Raw genomic sequence first — 13,683 nt, 5'->3', positions numbered from 1 at the left:
CGGTTATGGAAGATCAACCCGAGGTTGATGAGCTGGAAGAGGTATTGCAGCCTAAGCAGATTGTTTTTCACAAGGAACGGAAAGCTGCTAGAGGCAGGCTTGTCCGTAAGTACCTTGTGAAGTTCAAGAACTATCCCGCACTTGATGCGAAGTGGATGGACAAGGTATATTTTAAAGATTATCCAGATCTTCTTGCGGCCTACTTGGAAGCTTTTCAATTGCGGGCAACTAATTAGAAGGCGGGGGGTATGTCACCACTTCTCTGGCAGACGTCTGGAATGATGTCATGATTGAATACATGTGGAATGGCTCCATGGAAGGATTGGTATCCTGGTGTGAGTTCCTGGCATGATTTATGAACTCATGGAAGGGTGGCAACCCTAGTGAGTGACTCTGGACTCATGGAAGGGTGGTTACCCGGGTGAGTACTTTTTGGTCCTGTGTGGACGACGCCTGTGAATGGGCTAGTTGGATGTACAAGATGTAAGTTGGGAGATTTCATCCACTATGTTTGTGCACCAGCATATGTATGTGAGTTGCACATGCATGGATGACTTGTTTTTGATGCCTGGACATTGCTTGGTATTTTGCCTGTGAATGTCCACAGGCACCGAGGATGCCTGGACAACCCGTGGATGTGTGCACACCTGTTTGGGACTCATATGGTTTCCTTATGTGTTTGCAGGTGGTAAGTGTGCACACTTAACCCATTTTATTCATTATTTCATGTTATTAAGGTTTATTGGGTGCAGGGTTCACATTCACTTTAAGTGTGGGCGGACACACTTGTAATTTTTCACATCAAGCTGGACTGAACCAAGGCCAATTATGAGAGATGGGCACCCGGGCACTCCCAAATAGCTCCACGAGTTGCTATTCTCGGTGTGGGAGGGCCAAAGTGGGCAAGCCCTGACTTGTAGAGCACTCATCTGAAAAGCGTGGGCTGTTAGGAGCTGTTTGGACAGGAAAAACAGCAAGTTTACTCATTTGCATGAGCTACAGGTGGAGTACATGCCAAGAGCAAGAGTCCCACGGTTGGCTGGCTGCTATTTCTCTCTCTTTCTCTCTCTACAGGGTTGGCCGACTGCATCTACAGGGTTGCAGGCTGTTAGATTTGTTTCCAGAAGCTAGCACATGGCTGTTGGGACTGTTTTTGTGCTACTCTGTTGAGAACGGGGCTTGGACGGAGTGAACAGAGCCTCAACAGGAGCTGGCCGACTATTGTAAGGGCCATTATTGGCTGTTTTTACAAGTTTGCACGAGGTTTCTCACGACGAAACTCGAGCAAACATGTCCCTAGACAAGTACCAGGCCTGGGGATGTGATCTGGTGGAACCTGTGGGTGGCCAGTGAGCCAAAACCATGGCTGGTTATTGCTTTGCAGGTTTGGGACAGCACTTTGTTAGAGGGTTGGTGACCGCTCTATCAAAGTATAGGAGTGGTTGGTGATCTCTCTACCCTGGTTGGTGACCGAGGGTATTACTACAAGAGTGGTTGGTGATCGCCCAACCTTGGTTGGCGACTGAGGGTGTCACAATAGGAGTGGTTGGTGCCACTCAGCCTTGGTTGGTGACCCAGGAGGTGCAGGTATTGTGTTTACCTATGTTTTCACAGTTCGATAAATCTGGTGTCAGCTGGATGAGTGTGTACTCTCCAGGCACCCGCATCTTGTACATATAAATACTTCTGTTGGTAATAAAGATACCTCGGGGGGGGCTGGCCCAACTTCAGCCCCTAGTGCTGTGTCATGTGCAATTTGGTTTATGTTTGCAGGCTGTGTATGCTCATATAATGTTTCACAATGATGGTAATCATGTATATGACAGGAATGGTTGATGTACGTATGCTGTTTTGGTAGTAAATTGGTTCCGTATACACGTGCCCGTTTGTGACACAAACTGTCCATAAAACAGCCCGGCACGGAGCCCAAAACAGCCCCGAATTCCATGCCAAAATAACCCCCATAACAAATCCATAAATCAGCCCCAGAGGAGCTCGTCGGCTCTGAGATCAACCCCAAAAACAGTCCATAAACAAGCCCCAGAAGAGCTCTTAAAACTGTCCCAGATTCCTCCAAAAACATTCCCAGAAAGGAGTCAATCAACCTTGTCAAGTTCTCGGAGAAAGCGACCAGCCATGTGGCTGTACTGGAGGAAGTAGACCAGCTCTGTGGGAGGTTTGGAAGAAGTGTAGAAGGCATAGTGCAAGTCGGCCAACTGAAACAACCCCGAATCTATTGTACAGCCAGTGCAAGAGAGAGAGTGTTCCCAACTGCTGCCTCTTCTTCCTTCTACGAATTCAGCCCATCCTCCCTTTTGTTGGAGTCGGCCAGATCTTTTTAGCCCTTGCTTTTCTCCCTTGAGCACTATGGGGTTTTCATCATTAAAATGATAAGTCAATGTTTTCACACATTATTAACAAAGGGCTGGACATATTATTACTTTTGGACAGGTCTGTGAACAAAACAGGGCGCCTAGCTCCAACTTGGGGAGCAAGTTTGGGAAAAAAGCTTAAAAGTAGTTATTTTTGGCAGCTAAGGCCACTTTTGGCAAATTGGTTCCACCTAGTGTGTGAAACACTAGTCAAGACGGGTGAAGGGACCAAATGGTGGCATCCACCTCATTGGCAGGCTCCTCCCACTTGCAAGGACATTGTTGCTCCAAGTGCTCTGGCTTCTCCTCCCACTTGCAAGGTCATAGCTGCTCCAAGTGCTCTAGCTTCTCCAAGCACTACAAAGACTGAATGGTTAAACGAGGGCTACAGTCCCCTTCCTTTTTTTTTCCTTCTCTCCCTTTTCACTTCCCCCTTTGTTGCATCCCTTTATTGCATAGTATTCAACTGTTGCCCTTGGATCATGTGCGTTTCACTCACTTATACAGCACGTGTTAGGCTTTCAGACCCAATGAATTAGAACGATTTATGCATGCTTTCACAAGGTCTGTCTAAGTACTTGTACCTCCCTTGCAAGTTTGTGTCTAGACCAACTATGGTAGTTTACTAGCTGTGTCATGGGATCATGTGCTCGTGGATAGGAATGATTGTGTCTACAATTGGGGTTCCCTCTAGGAGGATTTGAAGGAACCAAGACCAACTATTGGGGTATATGTGAAGAGAAGCTATACTTATTCGTATGGGAGACGAAGGTTTGGGCTCATAGCTTGATCTAACCTCATGCTTGAGGGCTGGGTGGTGAGGTAGTCAGCTCTTCCCCATCAGCTTTGACTACAGTCTATCTTTTTGTTCAAGATTGTAGGTTTCATGAAAGATTGCTTGTGCACACTCTGGCACCAGCATATTTATAGGCACATGTCTTCAAGTTACAAGGGGGGTCGGCCCTTTCTGGCCCTATTGCAGTGTCATTTAAATTTCAGCATTGCTATCTCATTTGGTTCTGTGCCATTTCATCTTGTTTAAAGTATTAATAGTTTTAAGTGTGTGTTGTGACAAGATTGTGCTCAGCCCTACTTGGGGTTATTGCATTGGTATCAGAGCCTAGGATGTTCGTGTGGAAGACAATCCTATCTTGCTTTTAAACACTATGGCAAGCCATCCAGGTAGTGGAGTGAATGTATACACAAGAAGGCAATCTAGTGGAGAACAGGTTGTCGAAGATGTACACCATGGAACTCATGCAAATGACGAACACTATGCTGAAAATGTATCTCATGCATCATGCGGTGATTATGCACCAGAGGGACAGCCGTCCCGTAGTAAAGGGAAAGACCGTGGTGATTGTGTAAATGAGGGACATCCGTCCCGCGGTAAAGAAAGGGTGAAAGACACTAATGTACTTGATGCTATACATGCTGAGATGGAAAATCTCAAGAGGCAGCTACGTGAGAAAGACACCCAATTGAAGAGCTTGCATGAAGATCCGGAAGTTAAGCAGGTATTGGATGCACAAAGGCACTCAGCTTTTGTGAATGATGCATTGGAAACTATTGCACTTGAATTGGGTGTCAAACCAAGAGAGATGGCACTCTCTTTTCTCATTGATCATGGTGATGTTGTGGAGGGAAAAGAGGGTGAGCTTATGTTCAAAAGGGCACCTCGTCCAAATCCTCTTGGAGCCGCTTCCACAAAGCTGAAATCTGCAATTCAACAAGAGAGGGAAGAGGTGACAATAACCTCTCGTTGTGCCTCTACTACTCATGGAATCCCATCTCACACGCATGCTTCTTCACTTGTAGGAACACATGATAGGAAACCCACTAGGAAGGAATTGGACCGTTACATTCCTCATGGAGACAAAGGCAAAAGAAGAGCCAACATTGGTGAGGAGGATGTGCATCATAGCAAGAGGGCGCCAAAGGGTTCAAGGTAGGAGAAATCTGTAAAATTTGAGAACTACCATGGCGAGTATGACTCTACCAAAGCTTTATCTTTCATCTCCCAGTTTGAGATTGCTTTTCATGAGGGAGGTTTCACAGAGGGATCAAAGCTTAGACGTGTTGGCATGTACATGAAGGGGACTGCAACACATTGGTGGTTGGCCGAGAGCTTTCCGGCAACACCATTGCTACATGGGCTGAATTTAAAAGCAAATTTTATGCTCCGTTTCTACCTCCCAATTTCGTGAACAACATACGCAAAAAGTGGCCCAACGGCATTGGTTGGGCCAGAAAGAAGGGGAATCAATGACTTCTTATGTATCAAAATTTTGGAAAGTACTATTGGAAGTGGTTCCCTTTATGAAGATAGATGAAGAGAAGAAGAGAAAGTTTGAGTTGGGCCTTCAACCCATCTATCAACATGGGGATACAATAGCTCATAAATTCAGCTTTGGCCACTCAGAACCTCAATGTCAAATGGGTGCAATCTAAGATTGATATGAGCATGGGAAAAGGCAAGGACAAAGCTGGTCATTACTTGCATAAAGGTGGACAGCCACCTAAGAAGAATTTTAAGGATGCCAAGGATGCCCCGAAAGCTGAAAATAATAAGGAGAAGAAGCCTTGGTATAAGAAGGGAACATTTTGTTTGTCACGGCAACAAAGAGTGCAATACATGCGTGAAGGCAAGTGCTTCAAATGTGGTAGCAAAGACCACATATCGCCTCAATGCAATAACAAAGGCAAGAAGGAAGAAGAGCCCAAATTGCATATAAATATGGTGCCAGATCTGCAAGGTAATACGAGTCATGCAAGCAAAGATAGAATGGTATGCAAGGCATGGGGACAACTCAAGGATCAGCCCGCCTTATTAATGTTTGATGACTGCTCTACTGACAACTTCATCTCCACCCGAATGGCAGCTGCCTTGGCGATTGAAGTGGGAGACATGGGACCTGAAATTTATGCATGTTCAGCTTTTGTTGAGAAGGATTGGAAAGCTGCGGATTCACATCCAGGATAATCTCGACCATGAGAACTTCCTTATTGCACCTCTCAATGGATGTAATGTGTTGCTTGGCAAACCGTGGCATGCACGCCTTGAACCCCACAAGAACTACAAAACAAATAAACTTTCTTTTATGTACAAAGACCAAGAGCATCTTATAGATGCAAGCGAATCTGGTGACACTATCCCCGTTGTATCACATGTACAAATCAATAAAACAATCAAAAAGAGTGTCTCTTTGTACTTGGTTTTTGTACGTGATGATGTGGAACATAGCAATGTGCATGTAGATTCTCTTACTCGTGATAGGCTGAATTTTCTAAGTGAGAATAGAGATTGTTTTGCCAATGCATTGCCGATCCCATACGGCCAAAGGATCACCGTATTGAATTGGTGCCAAGTAGTTCACCTCCTTAAAGGCCGGCATATTGTGTGAGTGCTTGCCAATACCCTTGTATGGTGTGATTGTGCAAAGCCACAATTTTTGGATTTGTCTTTAGTTGTGTGCTTAATATGGTTTACCACAATAGTGTTCCAAGATCCACGCGTCCTGTTAAAGCACCCAGGTTTAACCTTCATGCACCTTAAAACGCCATTTTACTACGCTTGATATTTGTGCATCTTACATATCATTACTCTTAAATCTTTGCCAACTTAAACGCCACTTAAAGCTCTCCAAAACGAGTGTAGCTTAAGCTTGTGAAAACACCCGCATCAAAGCTTCCAGAACAGCGGACTCTTTTTTTTGTGCAGCTCAGCGCACTAATCTCCACGCAGCTTTTAGGTGGCAGAACTCACACAGCTTGGAGGTGGCAACCCAGGTGAAGATTTGCAAAGCCCATGGAGCTTTGAGGTGGTGGAAATGGACACTGCATTGAGGTGGCAACAACCAAAAAAAACACACACATGCAACTTTTCAAATTGCTGGCTCTGAAAACACTCAGCATAGGGAGGCACACGGCTTATTGGAAATGTCCTACAGAGTTCTCCAACCAAGTCACCGGACTCCTCATGGAACATGTCCAAGATAAAGTTTCATGGAAGCTGTTGATGAAGCCCACACATCATAATCTAGGATTAACACGTAAACACATGTTATAAATTAGGAGATTAGTGACATCCCCCCCGGCTTCTAATCAATTGACCGCAACTGACAAGCTTCAAAGTTAAGCTTTAAGAAGATCATGGTACTCCTTAAAGTTAGCCCTCATCCACCCATTTTGGTCCTCCTTAGAGTTAAGCTTTAAGCTTTAAGGAGATCATGATGCTCCTTAAAGATGGTCTTCATCCACCCATTTTGGTACTCCTTAAAGGTAAGCTTTAAGCTTTAAGGAAATCGTGGTTCTCCTTAAAGTCAGTCCTCATCCACCCATTTTGGATAATTTTTAAATTTCACAAGGTATAGACAAACAAACTTGCGGTTGGCACCGTTCCATTCCTTATGAAAAACAATATGCTAAGGTTGTAGAATCTCTTCAAGCTCATCCACTTCCGGTGGATCATCCAAAACCAGTTCCACACGTTCCATCCCCACATACCTTCTCAAGAGGCTCACATGAAAAGCATTATGAATCTTCTCACGATCCGTCAAGGCAAGCCAAAAAGACACATTTCTTTGAGATCTGGAAAGGACCTTCATATCTCTTGGACTGACCCTCTTCCCAAGCTTAAGGTGTGCTTTCTCAAATTTCAACAATATCCAATCACCTTCCTTGAGATCCATCTCTTTCCACAATTTATTTCTTGTTCCTTTATGCTTTTCCCGAGATCTCTCAATAGCCTTGCATACTTCTACAAACATAGTATCCAAATCCCGTACATACTCATCTGCAACAAATATCTCATCCTCGGTTCGAAGGATGGGTGGCAACACCACCTTGTCGTACCAACTTCAAAGGGTGCCTTGCTCTTTAGAAGTATGCATTGTGTTGTTGTAGGAAAACTCAACAAGTGGCAAATACTTCTTATTCTGACTTCCATTCCGAAACAAAACATTTCAGCAAATCAAGCATAGCTAAATTCACAATCTCACTTTGGTCATCCATCTATGAATGATATACTGAAGAGAAATTCAGCTTTTTATCCATGTTAAGAAATAGTGCCTGCCAAAAGAGAGTTTTGGCTGTGGGATCTCCACCACAATCAACTTGGGCATTCCATCATGCTTAAAGATTTGAGCCAAGAATATCTTTGCCATATGGTCAAGCTTGATATTCTTTCGCACAGAGATGAAGTGCGCTTGCTTGCTAGACCTCTCAGCAAATCAAGCATAGCTAAATTCACAATCTCACTCTAGTCATCCAAAAGTGAATCATATGCCGAAGACAAATTCAGCTTTGTATCCATGTTAGCAAATAGTACCCCCACCAAAAGAGAGTTGTGGTCATGGGATCTCTATCCCCCACAATCAACTTGGGCATTCCATGATGCTTAAAGATTGCATCCAAGAATATTTTTGCCATATGGTCCAGCTTGATATTCTTTCTTATAAGGATGAAGTGTGCTTGCTTGCTAAACCCGTCCACAACAGTCCATATAGCATCATTCTTTTGTGGAGTCCTAGGTAAATCCATGATGACGACCATTTCTATGCTTTATTGGGGCTGATTTAAAATCGGCAAGGGCTGAAGCAAACCCAGTGCCTTATGCCTTTCAAATTTGACCTTCTCACAACCAATAGTGTGAGTTGGAAATGCGTAGGTTGTAAACAAAAGCCCTCTATGACTAGCATAAGGGGGAGCATGACATTCATGCCATCACTTATGGCAAAGATTCTTCACACCACAGACAGTTTTGCATCATCAAATACCCTTCCCTTATTGCATGTGAGTGCATCCACCATTCCTCTTTCTAGGAGTATGCAAAATTTGAAAATGAAACATTGAGAGGAAGTTTACCCATCTCATATGTTTCTCAAACACCTTAGTTTGAGTGACGAAATATATCAAATTTCAGTGGTCTGTTTTAAGAGTAAGTTCAGCCACCAAAAGGTAGTGCTACCACATGGTAAGGGCATGAATTACATGCCAAACATTTCCTTCTCAAAAGCTTACAAGTGGAGCTCTGCATGTTGCAACCACCTACTCTCATTGGTTAAAAACAACCCCTATGCAACCCCATATGCATCACATTCTATGCTAAAATCTGAAATTATGAGCAGAGGTGCAAAGATGACTGCACTCTTAAGATTTTGAAAGGCATCCCTTTCTAACTATGTCCATTTAAACACTATTTTCTTCTTCATTAAATCATGCAACAGGAAAAAAAACAAAATATTTGTGAATCTCCCGCAGTAAGCACATAACCCAATGAAGCTTCCCACTTCTTCCACAAATTTCAGCTTTGGCCAATGTTGTATCACTTAGATCTTAGCAAGATCCAAGCGTGCTCCATCTTTCAAAACAATATGGCCAAGATAGTGAATTTTCAAGGGGAAAAATCACCCTTTTCTTGTTTATGAGCAGCTTACGCTGCCAGAGTTTTCTCATGTCTCCTTTTTGAGCCGCTTATGGCAATACACCTCTTGTGCTTGTTATATAACACAAAGTGGCCTTGGCATATCAATTGATACAAGAAATGCAAGACATTCACATCATAAATTCAAAGCTCAAAAACATTATCAACCTCCCAATAAGCATTGTCGACGATGGCTAAAGAAATGCATACTAGTGGTTCAAGAAAAGGATCTTGATATTCCAAACAAAGAAAGTCGTTAAATGATCATTATGGAGTTTTTGTTTAATGGACAAACTTGCATGACTCTAACTTGACCTAGCAAAGTTGACAAAGATCTTCAACAATACCCTAAACTTCTACAAAATCATTTCAACCACAAAAGTCACTTTTTTTGAGGGAATGCCATTATTGGTGACTGAACTCCTTAATTACTCATTAATTATTGTATTAACTCTAAGAGCCCCTAGCAACCTGACACAAGGGTTACCCAGAAATGGCATGTCTCTTCCAAGAGACACAACCACTCATCCAAAGAGGCATAACTCTCAAATCAAGGGACACATCTCCACACAAAAGGACATGACAACTCATATGTAACCTTTTGTGCTCTATTTAAGAGAGCCTTGGGCAATGTCCAACAACACAACAAATAAACGTTGCAAATACGTTGCTTTCCACTCAGTCTGCTTCATTGATTACATCTTTCATTATGTTTAACTGATTAGTAAGATTAGTACTGTCCTCACACATAGATGAACGTGTGTATGCATACAGGTAGGTGTGTGCTTGCAAAGAGATTTGAAATCTCAAAGGCTGATGACTACCACATCATTCCTTACTTTGACCCTCTGGATGGCCTGATGAAAACTTCAACTACTTCAATAATGATACATAAATTGACACCACATTTCAAAAAAAAAAAAGGGAGGAAGAAAATCAAACCATACAAAAAAAGCCTGTAAACAGATAAACTACACAAAACAAGTATGTGCTGAATGGTCTTACTATGATGGTAACAACACCATTTGTCTCATCCATCATGATGTTCCCATACTGCAAGTCATTGTGACAAAAACCTATCCTCTCTCCTGACTTTGATAATCTGCTTCGAAGTTCTGACACTTCTACCTTCAAAGTCTGCAACTGAAACTCTTCATGACAAATTGGCGGGCAGATCTCCAGAGCCTTATCAATCCAAAACCTGCGGAACAAGCATAGCATGCTGCCATGATTTATAAAAACAAAATCCTCACTTACCTCTTATTAAAAGCACGAAAGATAAAGAGCTCTTCTGTGCATGACAGGTTGGGATAGACCTTTTCAAGGGGTATGTAATTGCTGGCATGCAATAAGAACAACTTTCAACGCAATGGGCATCTGGTGGTTTTTGAAAGCACAAGGTTGAAGAGGCCCACACCGAATTATTGCACCTTTGAGCAAGGAATTTCCAGCAAAGATACATGCCATAGACATGGAAGCACAATTTGTACTACGAAAATTTCATCATAAAGTTGGATTATCAGAGTCTAAATAACTACTGTTCATGCCAATGAGGTGGTAGTTCAAGCGGTAAAGTGTTTTCCTAGGACCGAGAGGTCTTGGGTTCCTCGGCGGCATCTTCCTCCGCGCCCTCCAAAGCCTCATCGTCGACGTCGTTCGTGTTCTGACCCCTTCCCTCCAAGAGGACTCCCGTGTAGCCGCTCCGCTCTCCGTGGTCAAGTGCAGCCGTAGCTCTCTTCTGAGGGCCGCGTGGATGGACTTCGTAGCTCTCATCATCAGCTTGACTGGGACGATGAGTGAGTTGTAATGTTAACTGATAGTAGGATCTCTCTCCCAGAAAAAAAATAAAAATAAAAAAATAACTACTGTTCATCTCCAGCCACCATCAATTGAGTCAAGTGTTTCAAGGATTGGAGGGACAATCAATGATGTGACTAAGGTCATAACTAGGTTGTATTAATGGTGAGGCTAGGTTTATTTATTACTAGAACACTTGGTCCCTAATGGAAGGTGAGGCACAACTAGAGAGAGAAGTGCAACTAAAGTTGATGTGACCAACAAGATAATCAGCACATTAACAAGGATTAACAAGGGGATTAAGGGACGCATACAAGAGAGTCATGGGAAGCATTTTGTATTATGTTATTTGGTCCTTTTTATAGGAGAGGCCCCCTTTACAAGGGGTGTGCATATGCTGCCACCACACATGCCGCATGTCAAGGCATGATGCCAAGTGTCCCTAACAAGTGTCACCTTTACACATCATTGCTTACATAAGATCCTTCTAAATCACAGTTCCAACAAATAAATGAACCTACACACTAGCGGTCGTTCACACACACTAGAACCGATTTATTTAAGCCCTAGTTCACATGCAAACAAGTGCTAGTTTACATAAACACCTAGCACCCTTTTATTTACTAACCCATTACACATTTTCACTACCATGAAGATAATATCCCCCCCCCCCCCCCCCCCTCTACTGGGAATGTGGTAGCGTGGTGATGCATGTATGTACAAAGTTATGTCCCAAATGACAAGCAGTCCAAGAGTTGTTGGAAAGCCTTGAATTTGACTTGTGGCGCTCTTTCTTCTTTTCTCTCGAAGCTTGGCCCACTACTAACGAGTCATCTACAAAGGATGGATGTCCAGCATTGGCTTCATCTTCATGCTTCATTGTGGCAGCTCCACTGTACTCAGCTCCACAAGGATCTTCTCTTCTAAGGTTCCCTCCTGTACCTCCACTACTGCAACCATGTGCTACTATCCTACCACAAGAACCTGTATCCAAGAGATACCAGAAGATTGTTTTGCAGGTGGCAAATGGTATGATGATGGGAACTGTTTCTGATGTACACCACGTGCCCTAAATGCTACAAGAGGTACATAATTTTTTTGGGATTTTTTGCATACATCAGTTTTGGGGCAAAATCAAAGCCTTCTGTGCTAGAAAGTTGGGGATTCTACAAGAGAGCCTCTGATGTGAGGGGACTCTGAGTAGTAGACTGGCGAAGAAGCAAAGACGAAGTCTAAGCAAGTGGCCCAGTCGGTGATGAAAGCTCACGTCAAGGACAGCGGTGGCACCCGTGAGGATGTCAAAGGCTGCAAAACGCAGGTCTGTTGCTGATGATGGTGTCAATCCTATGGAGTGGAGCACCAGATGCCGAATGGTGTGAAGCAGGGCGCTGCCGGATCAGTGATGAAGCTCGATGATGATGTTTGCGTTGGTTGTCAGGCTACTATTGTGTGCAAGGAGTAGAGCCGACGGCTGCTACAGTGCTAGGTTGATGAAGATGTGTGTTGATCAACTGGGCTGCTGCTGTGTGCAGGAGGTAGAGCCGATGGCTTGATGGTGTTGATCCATGATGAAGATGATTGCCGGGCTGCTGCTGTGTGTAGAGGGTAGAGCCGACGGCTACCAGGTCGGCTGGCCCTGTTAGCCAGCCAACCCAACCTGGTAAAAAGGCCTTTTTTAGGCCTTTGGAAGGCTTATAATTGAGGCCTTTTGGGCCATTTTGGGCTTGTTGTCACACACCTCCGGGGCTCGGGCCAAAAGGGGACCATGAGAGAACATGATGAAGATGGTAATTGGGTGAAGAGGAACATGATGAAATATTTGGCTTTGGGTAGGGTTGGTTGTTGCAGGTGTAGATCATGCGTTCGTCTCTGTCTTTTGAGTTTGGGCTGTACTGGATCAATGCCACAATGCAAGGGGTTTTCACATGCATGAATACCCTTATGAGTTTTCATTCACACATGCGTCCCAAACACAAAAAACAGAATGCGATGCAAAGGGTATGCAAGATGGTAAATGCTCTGTAGTGGGTTTTCACATGAGCACTGCCCTCACAAGGTTTTCACTTACTCATGTGCCCGTTACAACAATGATAGATAATCCAAATGCTGAGGATGGTCCCCCTCTCAAGATGCTGAGGGTGACGGTGGAGGACCGATGCCGATCCACTCGTGATGAAGACGCTCGAGGATGGGCCGATTGACGGACTTTGTAAGAATGTCGGCATGGTTATCCGCCATCGGAATGTACTGGAGCCTAATGGTACAAAGCTCAACCTGTTCCCTGGTAAAGTGAAAATGAATACCAACATGCTTGGTACGGTTAGAAAAAATAGGATTGCCAGTGAGGGCAATCGCACTCTGACTGTCTACGTAGATGGTAGTAGCGGTGTCCATGGGAACGTGCATCTCCTCAAGAAGCCGACAGAGATACATAGCCTCAGTGGTGGCGTCATAGAGGGCCCGGTCCTCGGCCTCAGTTGAAAAACCTGCAACGGTATCCTGCTTCTTGCTAGACCAAGAGAAAGAGCCAAATCCAAGTGAGTACAAATAACCACCATGTGAATGCCGGAAATCGATATCACCGGCCCAGTCAAAGTCCGTGTAACCACACACGGTGAACCCACGACTGAAGTGAAGTCCAAACATATAGGTACTCGCTAGATAGTGAACAACCCTCATCATTGAACTCGAATGTGGCTCCTTCAGAGCATTGAAATACTAATTTAATATGGATGTGCAATAGAAAATGTCAAGTCTTGGGTTAGTGAGCCATACGAGTTTTTGTTCCATAGCCTGTTTCCAGGCGGGCGGTTTGATTGCCTCTTTCCACAATGTTGGCTCATCATGCACAACTGTCAAATCCCCATAGGATCACCTCGTAGAACGCTCCTAGTACAAGACTCGAAACCTGCAAACAAACCAAGCAAACGTAAAGGGGGTGTAGGCCTGACTCACCTCCCAACCTTGACAGCCATGCGCAAGCCCACTAGTCTTGGTTGTCCCCACCGAGCCACGAGCTCAACTAACTAGATGGACGCGCCGACCAATCTCTACCTCGTGACGTCCCATACCGCCACGAAGCTATCCTCG

At 44.1% G+C, this 13,683-nt stretch overlaps 1 protein-coding gene across 2 annotated transcripts in view; it reads right to left on the bottom strand.

Moving 5' to 3' along the window:
- The window catches only part of LOC147628132 (putative choline kinase 2), a 68,862-nt gene that overhangs the window by 12,888 nt on the left and 42,291 nt on the right, over positions 1-13,683 (bottom strand). Inside the window, exons 3-4 of one of the 2 annotated variants that reach the window (XM_086813164.1) lie at positions 10,113-10,226; positions 9,802-9,997 (exon numbers count right to left, since the gene is read on the bottom strand). In XM_086813164.1, the coding sequence (XP_086669290.1) occupies positions 9,802-9,997; positions 10,113-10,226 (310 nt within the window). The remainder of the gene's footprint in view (positions 1-9,801; positions 9,998-10,112; positions 10,227-13,683) is intronic. The other variant, XM_086813165.1, reaches the window with a different exon arrangement.

This window comes from Cibotium barometz, chromosome 19, assembly GCF_041138505.1.
Source record: "Cibotium barometz isolate CiBa-2024 chromosome 19, ASM4113850v1, whole genome shotgun sequence".
Classification (NCBI taxonomy): Eukaryota; Viridiplantae; Streptophyta; class Polypodiopsida; order Cyatheales; family Cibotiaceae; genus Cibotium; species Cibotium barometz.
This window is presented reverse-complemented; position numbering and strand designations above follow the sequence as displayed.